General features: G+C 38.1%; 1 protein-coding gene across 1 annotated transcript; it reads right to left on the bottom strand.

The window, feature by feature from the left end:
* Nucleotides 1–9,846: 9,846 nt before the first annotated feature.
* bub3 (BUB3 mitotic checkpoint protein) lies at nt 9,847–16,416 on the bottom strand. The gene is made up of 7 exons (XM_062442541.1): nt 16,282–16,416; nt 15,080–15,274; nt 14,915–14,984; nt 14,564–14,715; nt 13,878–14,036; nt 13,494–13,671; nt 9,847–12,544 (listed from the first exon to the last, which is right to left on the bottom strand). The coding sequence occupies exons 2-7, from the start codon at nt 15,272–15,274 to the stop codon at nt 12,324–12,326; spliced, it is 975 nt and encodes a 324-aa protein (XP_062298525.1). The 5' UTR covers nt 16,282–16,416; the 3' UTR covers nt 9,847–12,323.
* Between the last annotated feature and the right edge of the window lie 1,311 nt (nt 16,417–17,727).

Below are 17,727 nucleotides of genomic sequence, written 5' to 3'. Positions count from 1 at the left end.
AACACATGGAACTGTAGAGCCGCCTGGACATGAAGGACAGATCCCTCTCGAATGACATGCGGAGGAACCGTCTAAACCACAGCCATTCAGAAGGAAATCTTGCACCACAGTGCTGTATTCACACAGGCAAGAACTCGAGGACATAACAGTTTTTCCTCTCCCAAATGTTTCCAAACTCTCTTGCACCTGCTTGAACACAAATGCAGTTTGACAGCCGCATTTCAGCGTCAAACAAACTCAACAAACAGTTTGACCCCCTATCTTCTGTGATTTTGATGCTTCAGCTTGACTCGCTCAAAGGTTCTGCTCAGGCAGAGGGTCAACATCCTCCTTTTAACTGTAATATTATCTGAGATGCAAACCAGTTTCATCTGTAAAGGGCCCTAGAGAAGAGGCTGTGTCTAACCCCGCAGGAAATGCTGTGTTTAAGTGGGGAAACAGTGAGGAATGACTCTTGGCTCTGATTAGGCCCTTACATAAACACAACACGAACACCAACATGCACTGAAATAGTCTCTGCATTAATATTCAGCTGTTAACTATCTTCTGGAAATCACTTTGCATCTCATCATCCTGTTATCATGGCTGCTGTCTCAGTTTTGAATCCCACCATTTTACAATCATATGAATTACAAAAGAAACATTTTCTCATTTACTTCTGGTGGTAGTCATACTCAGTTTTGGGTATATCCGCCAAAGTTTTGAGAACATCTAATATTTTTGCCTTCACCCCAATCCAGTGATGGTGATTTTCATTTTGCTGTGCTGCTCATTTTTACAAAGTATATTGAAATAATCTCGAATGCAATGTATCTTTCCAGACACTATGCCCTAGCTACTCTGTATAATCTAAAAACCCTGCTGTCAACCTCTTTATCTCAAACTACTTTAATAGAGCATATAAATATTTCCTATGACAACTGTTGACATTCTTCTGAACCTTTAGGACACCTCAAAGGTTTGTGAGATGATTAAGGAACAAGAAAAACATTAATTTGCTTTCTCTTTTTCTTGTGAAATACTATATCGTCTGACCTATTCAGGGAAATTATTCAATTTAACTTGTGAAAAATCAACCTGTGATTCGGTGTTGCATGGCATTGTGTAAAGAGGTCATGAGCAAAAACAAAAGGCTGCAAACCAGCTATATAAATTGCTGTCTGCATGTAAATACAGTATCCATGAAAAAGAATAGGAAATAATGCTGAAAAATACATATAGAAGCAGTAGCAATAATTCCCCCAAGGCCCTTCTTACGGTAGCAGCTGCATTTATATAAAACTGATGTATCAAGGTTAAGAGTGTGCATGAGAGAAAAATGCACATAGTGAAAATCTTTTAACACATTTTACAACAGGATAAAGTGTAATTGTGGTGCAAATATAACCACATGTTACATTTTGCAGGCTTTTATACAAGTACTACAATGCGATGATGAAAGGAGAAAGGCCGTCCCTCTAATGCCCACCAACCTCTATTCTGTGACCACTACTTTACCGAGCAGCAACAAAGCTTTCAGAGCGTAAAAAGCTGCAGGATTCATAAGAGATTAAATGTTTTTCCACCTTGCAGATGCTTAAAAATGCTGAAGGGTGCTCAAAAGTATCATGAAGATGCTATTAAATGGGAAGTTATTAATACGCTTCAGTGTCCATCAAGACAAAGAAAGAGTCTTTCAATTGTGCATTCACAAAATAAATAAATAAATAAACAGGCAGAGGGCTGCAGAAATTAGCCAGTTTTTAAATAACTCTCAAAAGCACCACACTTGTAAAAACCTACAGGACAACAAAAGACATGCAAGAGTGAATGGAACGAAGCTTCCTTGCCAATTACTGTTGCGAACGTGGCTGCGGTGGGGCTTTTTGTGCTTCACACAAGCAGTCTTTTCTCCCCTTGTCCCCAGCTATTGAGAGGGATACATTAGCCAGGCGGGATGGATGGATGGATGGATGGAGTGGAGAGGAGCAGAGCGGAGCATTCGTAGTGATACAGCTCACTTCACGCCTGGTGTTGCAGACCTCTCTTACAATATGACTTCACTCACAGTGCTCGCACAAAATATGATTTTTTTTCTTTTTTTTTTACAATGTAATTTTCTACCTCCTTGACTAAAAACCAGGCATAGAAAACATCTGTTTGCTTGCTTTTTAAAAATCTTTTGGATAAAAAACTGATGAAATTGATGTGTGGTTTAATTTTTGATTGACTGTTCTTATTACAGGTAGCTGTGCTCTCAAACAATCTGGTTCCCTTTTTCCAGGCTGATTTTAATATTTTTCCGCAAGCAGTCCCAGTAAGCATAGTTTTGATGATTTGCAGGTCAAACACCTCTGGGAGTGGTTAAAACCTCCTTATATTTGACTAAAAGGTTAACATTTTTAGTCATTTAGATGACATGTAATTGTTGTATCAACTACATTTTAGTGACTATATTTAAACCTGTAGTCTGAACCTGATTCATATTTAAACACATTTCAATGCTGTTAAATGCTTACATCTTTTAAGCCTGTAAATATTTACTAGGCTGCATCACCGATGTGATGTTTTATTGTATTTTTTTGTTACATGCGTGCCCCTGAAAGACCTCAATGAATGCTCAGGTCTCTATTTCTATGGCAATCCCAGCAGGCTCAGCAGGGCAGCAGCTATGTGTTAGTAAATGTGACAACTATTAGCAAGGTTAATGCTGTGTATAACACCATCCATCATTCAGTTTCATTAGCTCTGCCCTCTGACCTGTTCCACATAATGCTGTCAAATGTGTCAGGCGCCAGATTATTGGGAGGTATGATGATCAATAGATAAATAAGAGCGAGCTATGTGCGGTGCTGCTGGCACGACTGCAGAATAAACCTCCATCCAGCATTCTGCCGCCTGTCACAAATCTGAAAAAAACAAATGGACTAGCCCAAGGCAAGAGCCATCAATAATAATATAATGTGCGGACGATGATGAATTAGAGCCAGACTTCTTGATGCACTGCGGCTGCACACACAGAAACATCACTACACCAATGCATTGATCTCTGCATTCACATTAGTTTGCTTAATCTGCATTTGAGTCGATGGGACAACACATAGTTCACTTCACTGAATTCAGAAAAGTTAATAATGTCCAATAATCAAAAGCTGTTTATGAAAGCACCTCTCTTTGTGTCATTGATTTGGCTCTATAATGCACTGCAGTCACTGATCACTCAGACAGAATGCACTTAGGAAATGACAAATGTGTTTTATATTCAATAGCATAGATTTTTCCTGCTTTGCCACAGGTTGGAGTTTAAACACAAATTCATGAAAATTATATTTCCACATCCAAAATAAGTATCGACATTAACTCTGGGTTTAAGTAGCACTGAACGAGAAAACATTATGTTGGAAGTGAGTTGTTGCTGTTTTATCCCAAAAATAAATAGTAAAAGTGACCTTTTCTCTTTCAAATTTAGATAAAGAACACCTGGCTTTAATGGTTACTGACATGTTGAACACTGAAGGCTACATATGTTAAACAGTAATGTGTCAGCATGCTAACATTTGCTATTTAAAATATAAAAACACAGAAGAGTTTAGTTTTTCAGGAATTTGATCTTTTTTTTTTTTTTCTTCTCCTGGCGGCACTTCATTGTGACAGGCACATAAACGTACAAAATTTCATGGCAGACCAGCCCATAGTTGTCGAGACATTTTACATCTTCTGTCTGTACAAAAGTTTGAGCCAATCTGTCTGGATGTTGAGATATTTCACAGAATAACGGAAAACTTTGGTGGCAGTAGGGGAAAAGTCAGAGAATCGCCAAAGTCATAGAGAGTCTCTAACCCTCTAGAGAACCTGAACCTCTGTTTACATTTTCTGGCAATCCATCCAAAAGTTGTTTAAATATTTCAGTCTGAAAATTGAGCCTAAAATTGTAAGTCTGTGTGTTTTATTGCATTCATATTTTATTAAACTTTCATCTATCTTATTTTATTAGTTTGTTCTGTTCTATGCATCCTCTTTTTGTCTTTTTAAAGCAATTGGTAACTTCATTAGAAAAATACATAGTAAATCTATTTTCAAATTTAGTTAATAAAGTTATTATTAACTGAAGCGCATTTGGCACTTTTCCCTCCTTTACTTTTAAACAGTTAATTGTTTAATTCACTTTTAGCTCCGGAGTGCAGTGTTTGCACTTCTCTGTTGTCACTTTACGCCCATGATTTGAAAAGATGCAATCACTTGCTCTCTGAAATTCCCCCAGTCCACATTACAGCCTAAATATTTGCTATAGTTCTCAAACAATACTGCAGTCAACCTACATAAACATCTGTGGGTTGATACATAAACTATGTAATATTACACAACACAGGGAAAGATAATAGCAGAAAACAAATGAGAGCTACTTTATTTTAGCAGTAGTGTCACTTAAGACCCATGAGATCCCTGCGGCCCACAACTGCTGCCACAATAGCATTGGTGTAAATGTTCCTGCATGCTGAGAACCACCATTAGAGCTCAGTATCTTGACCTAAATGTCACAGGGCAAACAGAACACAAAAATAAAGACAAAACAGAGACTGCATTTCATTTTGTTGTGACGCAGAAAGGTGAGAAAAATATGGCAAACAAATTTAGATTGACAATGGAGCGGAAATGGCCCACATTGATCAGTGATGTGAAAATGTGAGCCACATGGGACGTGGCTCTGCCTGCTAGTGATCATTCAGACCTTTGTACTAATATGCTTGTAACTGTATAACCTGGAGCTATACTGTGGATCAACACACAGTATACATACGTTTATCCATCTCATTTGTTCCTGACAGCAACAATGTGACACAAACACTTAATTGGCCGATAATAGTTGGCTTAAAATGGTATTCTTCAGGGGATTTTGCAAACAACATCTACTAAAGCAGGTTGAAATGGATACGAGTCAGTTAAAATCTTGCCCGCAGTCACTCAGAGGCACACAGGGAACTTGAGCCTCAAAGATGTGGTGCATTAGTTCTGCTAAGCTAACCGTGAATGCTAATTGCAGGAAGGACAAACTGTAACCCTTGCCCTGTGGCCATGAACCCATTAAACGGCACAGAGGGTTTCATAGACATGGAGAGTGTACAAAGAGGCTGGCCTGAAAAGGCTTGCAATTTGATGGGGATAACAAGTTACTGTTTTCCAAAGGCCCCATGGGATCTGCCCCCAGTTTGTTTTTTTTGACAATAAAAAAGAAAACTACCTGTCACTCCAAAGTGGACTGCAAATCATCCATACAATGCAACAGGTTCTATGTTTTCATGTGTCATATGTTGTGTGATCCGCCGGCCATGACCTTACCTCTCACAGAATCTGACAGGGACCGGATTAGTTAAGTACCTGTGGCTTCACCCCGGGAGTAAATTAACAACACAGTACAATATGATACACTATACATGGGAAAGGTGTAACTCATCATGAGTATGAACTACAAAGTACTGGAACACCATAAAGACTTAATACAAACAAATTCTGAATAAAATAATTGGTATACCTAAAATAAATCTTGTTTCTTCCCTGGGTGAGAAAAACTCATGGAAGCATTCTTTCACCTTTAATCTCTACAGCTCTGGAGCCCCCTGGCCTTACATTTTCAAACATGACCCCGATGCACTGACTGCTCCCTTCCTCTTTGTACATACATTCATCAGTTTGACAGGTGACTTAAAAGCTGATTTGAAAGCTGCACTTTTTTCCACCTAAACACTTTTCTACAACTTAACTTTTGAAGTAAAAGGTCTACTGTGATATCTTGGTGAAGAGCTTTCAAGTAAGACAAGTATAGATAAACTTAAAGAAGCTTAGACACAGCTGTTGGTAGGCTAACATTTTCTAATTTGCAGTAAATACAAAATGCAGCTCAGGCTGAAGACTCTGCAGGTATTTGGTAATAAACCAAATTTATATTGTTGTCAATAATGGCAGTAGAAGGAAAATCAGGGGCCAAAATCGTAGGGATTCATCATCTGCACAACATGAATGTCTACAACACCCAACATAATTATTTGAGATATTTAAGTCTGGACCAGAGTTGTTGATTGAACATCTCTAGATGAAAAATGGGTATTTTTTCTGGTTCTTTATGGTCAAAATTCAGCATAATACCACACATTCTTTCAATCACCATCTGAAAAAGCATTGGTTAAAACACCAATGCCACACATTTCATTACCAAATGATTAATCTGCAAGACAAAGCCCAGAAGCCAACATGGAACCTCCAGCCCAAAATCTGTGACCCTCTTGTCACGCCCAAAGATTTTTGATTTACTACAGCCCAACTCCCAGGTGAGCTTCCCCTTCACTACAGTCAGCTCCATGCTGCTTACCTGCCTGTCCTGTAAAGAGATGAATGGCTGCAAGTGTGAAACCTAGCAGTGGGATACATGGCCTTGAGCTTTAACGTCTAATTAGGCTCTAATGTAACTACAATGCTCTCTAGGAGATGTTGTCTTGCCCACCAAAGCTCTTTAAAAGCCTCCCCGGGGCAGGGGTTGCTTGAAGTGAGGTGCTATGGCAGGCCACAGCCACGTCCGTGTTAAAGCCTCAGGTTTCTTTTCCCAGCTGGGATGTATTGGACACAGGACTCCATACAGGACAGGGCCTGGATCTTCATTTTGGCCCATTCTGATGGTTTTGTTCAAACTGTAGGTTTTCCTCTCATGTGAAAGGCCAACATGATGCTGTTTTAAATGACTGAAACATGCTACATTCCTGTACCTGCATATATATATACCTTGTTAAACATCTACATTTACCCAAATCATGACTACTTTCTAATTACACATTCATTTTAGCATGTTAATGGCACTAATGCAATGCTTGACAGATCAACACTAAGTACTTTACAACACTAAGGACAGCTTGTCCTTAAATTTACCCATGGAGCCTTCGATCACTTGTCGAAGGCTCCCTGGTCCTGGTGCTCTGCAAGGAAGGGCCTTGCACCAAAATGGACCAAAATACATTTTTTAATGCAATTCAATTTCAAGTTATTTAATTTTACAAATTAATACTTGACAATGAGTGAGAAGCCTTCCACAGGTTATAATAAGGAAATTGTTTAGCAGTGGTGGTAATCCTGATGCATCTCGTCTCGTGTTCAGTTTAGTCTGTAGGTAACAGCCTATGTGACATCTTAATCAACAGCCAAACTCATTAAATGAATGGCTTTTGGTCTATGAAATAAAACTTTGGCTCTTTTTTCACAAAATGTAAATTTAAGTTAGTTTTATTGCATAAAGATATATTTATTTTCTTACGTTAGCAGAGATAATGTAATATTGGGTTGTGCAGGAAACCCAGTTCAACCCAGTATTGACGAAAGGTTCTTCTAAAATAATCCATCAAGTCTGCACTAGCAGATCTAAGTTGTTATTAATGGATTTTGGTCAAAGTGAACTGCAGCTATTTTCCTGAAGTGGCTGAATGGCCCACTGGTAGACTCTTTGTGAGGAATTAAATATAGCTAACTAAATATACAAAGCAAGGTATTGCTGGAGGAGGATTTGTACCAGCCATATTGATGTTCAATGCTATAAACAGCAACCTGGCAACCCAAAACAAATCCTGATTAATGGCTTATTACTGACCCACAAAGCTCCAACAATGGATAAAGACATTATGACAACTTTAAAATCCTTACTAGAAAGAAGGACCCACAAATCTTAAAACGCTTTCATCATGATCATTATAACAAAGAGCTGCTGACGTGCTGTCATTAATGGAAGTCCAAACATGCTTTAAAGGCCTTATAATCAAACTATTCTTTTTTGGCACATTATTACGGAAAGTACTATCAAATAGTGATGTTGTACACTTATTAAAAAATTCTTCAGCTTTATTAAATGAAATCATGAATTGACTTTGTTTGAGGGAGAAGATTGGTCTCACTATGCCCTGATCTCTGGTCTGCAGTATGTGGCAATGAAACAGAAGACAGATCATAATACAGAATGCGGTCTATAGTTTCCTGATGCATCATGTGATTTCCCCATTTCTACACAGCTCACGAAGGCCAGTATCATCAGTTTGATATAATATTAGAAACCGGTCTTGAGAGATAAGGTGTCTGCTTGAAGGTCATCCGTGCCCTCTTGAGTGAACATAAGAGCCTTTTGTGGTTGGGTTAAATGCACCTGACAGGCTGTTGGAGCACAATCACCCATTTTAATTGTCATGTAATGGTTTCATGTAGAGCCAAACTGTCTGCAACACTTCAGTAGTTGGAAACCAGAGCCTGGCCACACAACCACAGATGTGGTTAACTGGGCCTTTGCTGAAGGAAGAAAAAAAAAAAAAAAAAAAGCCCTGGAGATAGCTGTGTGGAAACAGACTTGGGGAAAGATCCTGATAGATAGTGCAACAGATTTATCTGATGCAATCTGGTAAATTACAGATCTTGATAAATCTACTGAATAAGAGAGGACTAGATTTGTAACTAAATTTTTTTTTAAATCTACTGCAAAGCATTGAGGTCACAAAAATGCCAACTGCTTTAATGCACCTGCCAAATTAGCTGCTGAATTACTTTCCCCTTCAAAACAGCTATTCAATACAGACAAGAAAACCTTAACAGCTCTAATGCACACTCAAAGAACTCGATTTTCCAATTTAGCGGAAGCCAAAGATGACAGGAAACAAGGTAATTCGCTGCAGCCCAAACAACAAACCCCCGGCCATTCTCTGTCTGCTCCATGGGCAGTAATTACGTCTGAAAATGAATGCCATTTCATATTAAGCTGCAATCATAATCCAACGTCAAAGACGGACTCATTATCGACAATCATGGGAATTAGTTACATCATTTAACCAAACCGGACTAATCATTTCCAGGATACTGCAGAAGCAGATAGAGCCATTAGAAAAAAATGGAGCTCTTAAATAGAATAATTGACATCTATATCTTCTCTGCTGCTTTTGCCGAAGGGCTTCAGAAATTGCATTAGATGCAATAGAAAATCTGAACTGAGGGGAAAAAAGGCACCACTTAGACTTTTGTAAGGCACTGCTGTATTCACTGTTCCCATTCATGTAACGCCGAATACTGCATTAAAAAGATCTGTGTTGCATCTGACTCTCAGCAGTGTAACAACTTGCAGAACGGCAGCAGATAAATTCAGCGATAATGATGAAAAACAACGTATATCTAACTCAAACATCTCTGCTGTCAAACTTCATCTAAAAATATTGTACTTTTCTGAATTAAACTTTCATACTAAGATTTTCTCTCTCTCTCTCAATAAACGAGTTTAAAAAAACAAACCCACAGCACAGTAAAACCATAAAGATGGATAGCACTCGTGTCTACAGTGTACTCCAGCCCTGACGGACCAGATTTTACCACTCAGGGTACTCAACTGATAATGCACCATTAAAAATTAGGGAAATCTAGAAATGAGTCTCATGATCATTTTATTTTAGCGTGAACCTTTTTGCTTTCCCAGACCGTCAAATGCAAGCGAGTCATCCAGTTTTTAGTGGTTTTCCTCCAATTTTCACCAGTAATAAAGCAGGATCTGGTTTAGGCCGCAGACCTCTGATATCTATCAGCACAGGTCACTGTCAGGGGGCAAGTGGAGCCCTCGGCAAGACGAGTGGATCATCGCTTTCCCTCAACACATCATCAAGAGAACAACCTCTTTTGCCCCGACACATTCCTAACATTTCTCAGGTTTCTTTCGCAGGTAATACATGTAAAAATGTTGATGTTTTAACTGAAGTATTTCTATTGGTCTGAATTATTAAGCGTTAAAAGACTGTAACAAGATGAGCAGCAATGTTTGGTGACTCCAAAATGAGCACAAAAAAGTCAGTCAAAAAGGTTTATATATAAATCGGTTTTATTCAAGAAAAACAAATAGTTGCTTTTCCAAACATACATGAAACATTGAAATATTTAACAAGAGCCAGAAGAGAGAAGAAAATGTTAAAGACATTACTTACAAGAAGAAAAGAAAGAACAACTATTGTATTGAAATGGGAGAAAATGACTGATAACAATATAGCAATGGTACACTGGATGCAGCAGATAACCTAAATGTGATAAAGGCTTCATACACAGAGGGAACCATACAAAGGTGGATTTAGGTTGACCTGTAAAATCAAAAATAGACAATCAACTCAGGAGCAATCACTGAATCAATGCATGGAGGCAAGCGATATCCCATTCATGGACCGTTTCATATTATTTTACAAAATTGAAGCAAACTTTTCCACCCAGTGCCAATAACATCAGGTCAAGTTGATGTGGAGTAAATCACTCTAAATAAACATTTTGATGAAGTGAACAACTCCAGAATCACTGATTTCTAGGTTTCACTATGAATGAAGGCCATTTGTTTGCTGCTACTAAATGTTGACATGTTTAGTTGCTACTAAATGTTGTTTAGGCAAGCACAGACTTGTTTTGTATATTTTGTAAACTACCAGAACTACACATGGAAATCTGCAAAAAAAACAACAAATCTATATTTCGATGATGTTGCCAACAAAATGCCCACGATTCTCTCCGACAGAATTGTGATCAACAAACTGGATTTTGTTTGTGTTGTTGCACCTTCATGTTCAGGCCAAGACGTGCATTTCCATGCGTTGAGTCGATTCTTTCTAAACACATACTGCATACAACCCCTCTCTTTTTGATGGTGTTACAGGTTCAGATAAAACATTTTTGCCAGTTCTGTCCTTGTTCAGTTTCCACCTGGACTCTTCACTCGACAGTGATTCATCAATGCTGCTTGAAGTGCTTCAAAGTCAGCATAAAGTACGCTCAATGGATTGACACAATGTCAGACTGTCACGCACCTACAGACATCTGCTTTGTACTATGTTAGCATTCTAAATCAAAAATGTGTCCAAATCCTCTAAATAAAAGGAAAATAATTTATATTACTTTAAATCCTGCTTTTGCCTCCACATGGAAATAGAGTCCAGGGAAACACAAACAGGGAGTTTTGTATAAAAAAAAGACTTTGGAAGACTTTTTTGAATTTGGAAGATATGTATTGGATTTGACTAACTCATGCGACTGAATTGTCATATTGGCTTTAGTGAGACTTTTGAATTCATTTTTGCACAGAACAAAAAGTGGATTTTCATTGGAAGCACATTAGTAAACATTCTCATAATGAGGAATGATTAAAGCAAACAAAGTAAAAGTCAATTACTGTACATATTAGGGCTGAGCAATTAATCAAATTGTATTTTCAATTACAATTTTGGCTTCCAATAATTATGAAAAACAAAACAATTGAGATATAATGATTATTGTGCCGCATTGTTTCGCAATGATGGTCTCGATGTTGACTTGTGTTATAAATCCAGCGCACCCCTTACCCCTCTCTAAAATCCTCTGACCTGTGTTCTCTCTTCAGCCGTTTGTCAGCACCAGTTCCTGACCAGTGGCCAGCTAACCTGCCTCCACCAGGCTGATTGACAGCAGAAATTTACTGAACCAAAATAGTTTTCATGTCGGCTCCATGGAAAGAAATTGACAGTGTTTGTATTTATTGATTCATTGATTCATTTCCTCGCCCACTGCAGCGAGTGAGGGGAATCTGCCTGTAGTGAAAGAGGCGAGCTCATAGACAGACTCAGTCTTAATCATTCAGTGTAGATGCTGTTAATAAGTTCAACACACATATACAGCGGGATATGTGTGATTTAAACAGTTTTCTGGACAGATTACGCTTTACCAAATGTGACAGAAACACACAGAGCATTAAAAAACAAACAAACAAAAAACCAACAAAAAAAACGCAGGGGGTGTCAATAAGACACTTGGAGTCTGTGTGGGGGGAGCAGTCCAGTACATTTGGACTTGTGAATGCACTTAAGACCAACTTAAAACATGTTAACCCGATTCTTTAAAACTGCAGACTTAAAATTGTTTATCGAACAATGTGTTTTTAATATTTTGGCCACCCCAATACATATTGGAGGGGGAAGAGACAAAATATTCAAAAATACAGTTCAATATAACACAAGCCTATACAACAATACCACGAAACAACCTCAAAAATGACCACCTGACTGAATTGGTGTCAACAAATATTTAACATTTCAAGTTCCTCAATGCTGGTATTCATTATAAGGCCATTGTAATGAGTGTATATTCACAACGGTATAGATGGGTGGGAGGATTTTAAAGTTCTTGTCTATCTTTCAACTGTCGGATATTGAAAAGTGGGTAGACAGAGATAGAGATCAGCATATGCTGCAGCTGGACGTGCTCCTTGTAAATACAGCTGCTCACAGATTCCGAGTGAAGCAAACCGTCATACTGAGGACCACAGGGCTGAGGAAGACTCACTTGGGCTTGGTCTCAGCATCTGTGACCTGGCGGATGAAGATGGCGCCCTCTGGGTGGCTGATGTCTCCCTTCTCATACGTGTAGGAGGAGGCGATGGCAAGCATGGTGCCATCGTTATTGAAGGCCAGTGAGGCAATGCTGGTTGGGTACCGGTGGAACTGACAAAGGCGTTTCTTGTTGAAAGGGTCCCAGATGTTCACAAAGCCGTCTGAGCCACCTGGTAGAAGGAGAGGGTCAAGGTCAAACTCAAAAGATTTAGGCCATGTTACTGCTGAGATATAGATCTATAATAACTAGCTGTTCCGCTAGCAACCTTGGCAGCACTTTAAGGTCAAAGAAAAAAATCTGAGCTTCATAAAAACCAAACAAATTACAGATAGGACTGGGAAATAAAACTATAAACATTTTCTTCATTAGAAATGACAAATGTTTGAAAATTTTTCAATGTAATTAAACTAAGAGGGAAGAGTTATAGCAGATATGAAAAGTGTGTAAAAATCAGTATGATCGGTGAGAAAGTCATTAGAAGAAGGGGAGATCCATAAGTGCTTGAGCATGTAAGTTTAAATGTACAACGGATAATGAATGTAATAATTTAACTGGATTAAAAGAAGCAAAAAACTAAAAACGACCAGTAGCAGCAGCCTGTATATGAGGCGTTTAGGGGACATCAGGAAATCAGGTTTATTGTGTGTTAATATACATATAACTAACTTTGCAGTCTGAGCCAACTTACATGTGTCTGTATCATACTGCAGCACTTCATTTTTCTGTTAAATATATATTTTCTTTGAAGAAAAAGGACTGAAAAATAATTTTACTAATGCTCATTTTGAACTTTTTTTTTTATCATAATTGTTTTGAATGTTCTACTTCAGTTTGTCATATTTGGACCATAAAGAATCATTTAAAATCACAATTAACCATCTGGTTTCTTCAACTTTCACTAAGGAGCAAAAATCAGCCTTTAAACTTGAAAGAAATAATAATTTGACATTTATCGTGCTAATTATCGATTTTTTTTTTTTTAAACCAGGATAACAATTTTGGCCATGTTTGACCCAGCACTAATTACAGAAACAAATAAACAACAGAAAAAGTTCTCACTTTTGTCGATAATCTTTTCACAAACCTATAACTGTAAAGTATTAATCAATCACTCGTACCTGTGGCAAAGGTGTTATGAACACTGTGAAATGAGATGGCATTGACAGGATAAACATGTTCAATTCCCTCCTCCTTCAGCCTGTGGCACTTGAAGGCATACTTCTTCTTCTGAACCTCCTGGCTTGGGTCCAGGTACTCCACTGCTACACGTCCCTCAATTGAACTCAAGACGTAGCCCTGCAGCCAAGACAAAAAAATATGAGGTTACTAACCAGTGTCTTCACATTAACAGGAATTTGTGTCAGTCACACGATACACTATCAGCAGAAACATATCAAGTCAGTTTTAACGGCCGTCTGTATCATTCATTAGAATTGTGTACATGTCGTGCATGTTCATACTGCTGTTTAATTGATAAAATTAAACTCTGATTCAAAGTGTACCTGTTTGTTGGGGAAGGCTCTAATGCTGCGAGTCTGATACTTGAGGCTGGACTCTCTTCTTTGCTGTACGTAGCCCATGTTCCTCAAATCCCACACCAGGACTCGTCTTCCAGCTGTGCCAACGATCAGCCTATCTCCAGCCACCGACAGCGTATACACCTGTTACAAAGACAGCAAGTATGAGACAAGAGGGAGACAACATTAGCAATGCCATGAATCTTACTTGATACAAAAATGTCATGGATTCAGGAGAAGACATTTAAAGAGGAAATTGTCTCTGCCATAGTGGAGTGTACAACACTTTCACAATAAATACAAGAATATATAAAGTATCTGTATTATTATTTTGTATGTAGGTAATTTTTGGACAACAATGAACCTTTAATGGCTACCTTATCGTGAACCAGTGCCAGTGTTCAACATGTTATGTTCCATCCAAACACTGTTTCTTCATACAAACAAACAACAATTTTATAAAGCAGGAAGCGCTAAAAATGTCATGCTGTGGTGATTGTAATACCATCTCATTTAAGTTTATAGATAAAACCTGAGACAGACAAAGTACTGAAAAACACTGTAGGCTATTTATGCTTTCCTGCAATTAAGTCGTGAAAAAATCCAGCTTGTTTACAATACTTTACTTTACTTCAATAATTTATTAAGCATTGATGCATCTATTGCTCTACCTTCTCAGGCTGAGTAAAAGTGCCTGCGTTGCACGGCGTCCTTGGATCCCACAGTCGAACTGATCTGTCCCAGCTGCCCGTTACCATGACATTAACCTCTGGGCAGTATTCCACACAACGAATGGGGGCATCGTGCGTTCCAACTATTGTATCTGTTTAAATGGAGAATATAGAAAATAGCATTTGAATAAACACATGCAGCACATTCAATTCACAGTCCTGACTTAATTTGACAGGTGTAAGTGAAGTTATTGTCTGAAACTTAACAGGCTTTTGGTGAAATTGGGAATAATATAATTAGCTTAGTTAGGATTTAGAAACTTGACTGACGAATACAGTGTCATGACATACCTTGGTCCGTGTTCAAATCATGAGTTTTCAATTGTGCATCTAAACCTCCACTCCAAGAATGTGTTGGGTCCTGCAAGTAAAAGGTGACGTTAATGTTTCTCTCAGACTTCTATGCTAGAGCATGACAATAAGGAGGCTAAAACCAACATAAAATCTGTGACATACATAAAAAGCACAGTCAAGAACTGGAGCTGTGTGTTGGTACTTCATCCGCATGGTGTTTCCTCCAACATCAAAGAGACGGACAGTGCAGTCCCAGGAGGAAACCAGCAGGAACTGAGCTGTGCTTGGGCTGAACTTGACAGCAGAGATGCTGTCCTCTGGTCCCTGGTTCAGTTTGTACTCGTTTGAGCCCGTCATCTGCAGAAAAGTAAGACAACAGAGAAAAAAAGTGAGACTATATGGCAGACCAAACTTAAGATCTTGTTAGACCTGCATATTTAATGGATGCAATATGAGACATATTTTAATATAACAATATATTTCTGTGGATGCTACATAAATACCTTCCAGGATTGTGCAATCCAGTTTAACAACAAACAAGACCCAAAAAAGATGAATTGCCACCATGCTGAATATGCAGCCAAAACAAATGTATTTTCATAACAAACCTCAGAAACATAGAAAATATTACATACACATTATATGAGTTTCTGTTAGATACTATAAGTAATGTTAGTGTTCACCTCCTGTTCACTTTTGATATACTTTTATCTCATCCAGCTGAAACTGAACCACAGCTACCACAAACTGGACTACCTAAACTACTGCTAAATTATTATTGACTGCTAAATATAACCAATCATTCAATTACTTTTACATTTATAAAGTTGGGTTAAAAACATTATGTACTCGATCACTTAATTTAATTGACTGGAGGTAATTTCTCCCTAATTTTCTACATAATGCTGGTGAATTAGAGTTGCTAATACCGAGCTGAGCTTGCTGGAAATTAATTGATATCGTACTATAAAACGTGCAGTGTATAACCTTTAGTCTATCTAAAAACATATATCAAAGTAAACCACTAAGTTAAGTCTGTATACTGGTGGATCAATAGCTTCCCTGCTTGCTGTTAGCTTAGCTCAGTGACTTATCTAGCTAGCCTCACCGAGCACTTAGCTTTCTAACATTGAAGCTAAATAAAACAAGTTTCTATTGTGACAGGTTGATTTTAATTCATAGTTTAACGATTGCATTTGTTATTATTTCCCCCCACAGACTATGCGACTTGTTCCGTTATATCCAGCAATTACACCGAGCCCATTTCTGTCACCGGCGCTGCTAAATCTGCTAGCATCTAACGGTAGATGTAACGTAGACTACAAGCCCGCTGGTGCTGCTGGCTCTTTTTTAACTTCACTTACCGCTTCTGTCGTGGTTCTTCTCGTTACGAGACTAATTGATATGCCTTTTAGTTTAAGATAAAATACAAAGTAAATGAACGTGGGAAATGCTACAAAAGAAATGAAGCGCACCAAGCTAACGCGCTTGCAAGTGCTTCCTGCAGGTATTCCAGAGTAGGAAGACGCTGATTGGATAAACCGAATGTTCAAATTCCCGCCTGGACTCTGATTGGCTGGTTTTACCCTGACGTAGGTTTTCCGTTGTCGCAATACAAATCATGTGACACAGGACAGATTCTCTCTCTCTCTCTCTCTCTCTCTCTCTCTCTCTCTCTCTCTCTCTCTCTCTCTCTCTCTCTCTCTCTCTCTCTCTCTCTCTCTCTCTCTCGCCCGCCCCCCCTCTCTCTCTCTCACACACACACACACATACACACACACGATGTATTTTCTGCGTATGGTCTTTGTGTATCTTTTATTTAAGCTAGGACAATAGAGTAGCCTATAGTATAATCGTATATCCTATATCCACAAAAAAAATAGGACTATCAAAATTGGTTAATTAGACCGTGATATACAATGATAATTCACACTCACTGGCGTCTTTATTAGGTACACCTGTGCAATCTAATGCAATCCAATACAACAGCTCTGCTTTCAATTTTACATTTATGAAGCATATACATTTTCAGTTTTTATTGACATTATCAAAAAGGTGATAATTCAGCTGTATGATTATTATTGAGGTAATAATGGGTGATGGTGATGTAGCCTACTAGAGTATATTAATAATAATAATGACAATAATACATTAAATTTATAAAGCACTTATTGGATGGTGTTCCCTAATATTTGTCCACCCCATTAACATACATGAGAGGGGCAAAATATTAGGACCACCAGTCAACATGATGCACCACCACCACTTAGTACGACCTCAGTAATAAACATAAAGTAAAATTATCATTGTTCTTACAATGTCAACAAAACTGAAAATGTATAAACTAGACTATAAACTATAAACTAAAAAGTAGAATTTATGGCAGAGCTGTTGTATTGGATTGAATTAGATTGCACAGGTTTACCTAATGAAGTGGCCGGTGACTGTAGTTGTAGGCCGTCATTATTTCTTTCTGTAGTTTGAGAAGGATTTTGCCAAAATAGTGTACTAGCATAACAGTTTCTTATACGCCAAGGGTCATCAAAGAGCCCATGCAATCGTCTATTAGTGTTGTTAAATGAATGAAAAATAATAACAGGCTCAATTTTTTGGCCAGATTAATGGAGCAATTGTGTGATATAACCTATAGTTTTAAATATTGTTATTCTATTGTTATGTGTCTAATTTTCCCTTATTTCAGAAGGTACAAAAATGTGATAAAACAATAGGCCGATAGAGACCAGCTCTGATATTTTCTACTGGCCTAAAAACGTAACAAGAATCCAATATAGCCTAATGTTTTCTCAATA

Source organism: Scomber scombrus, chromosome 21 (assembly GCF_963691925.1).
Source record: "Scomber scombrus chromosome 21, fScoSco1.1, whole genome shotgun sequence".
Classification (NCBI taxonomy): Eukaryota; Metazoa; Chordata; class Actinopteri; order Scombriformes; family Scombridae; genus Scomber; species Scomber scombrus.
This window is presented reverse-complemented; position numbering and strand designations above follow the sequence as displayed.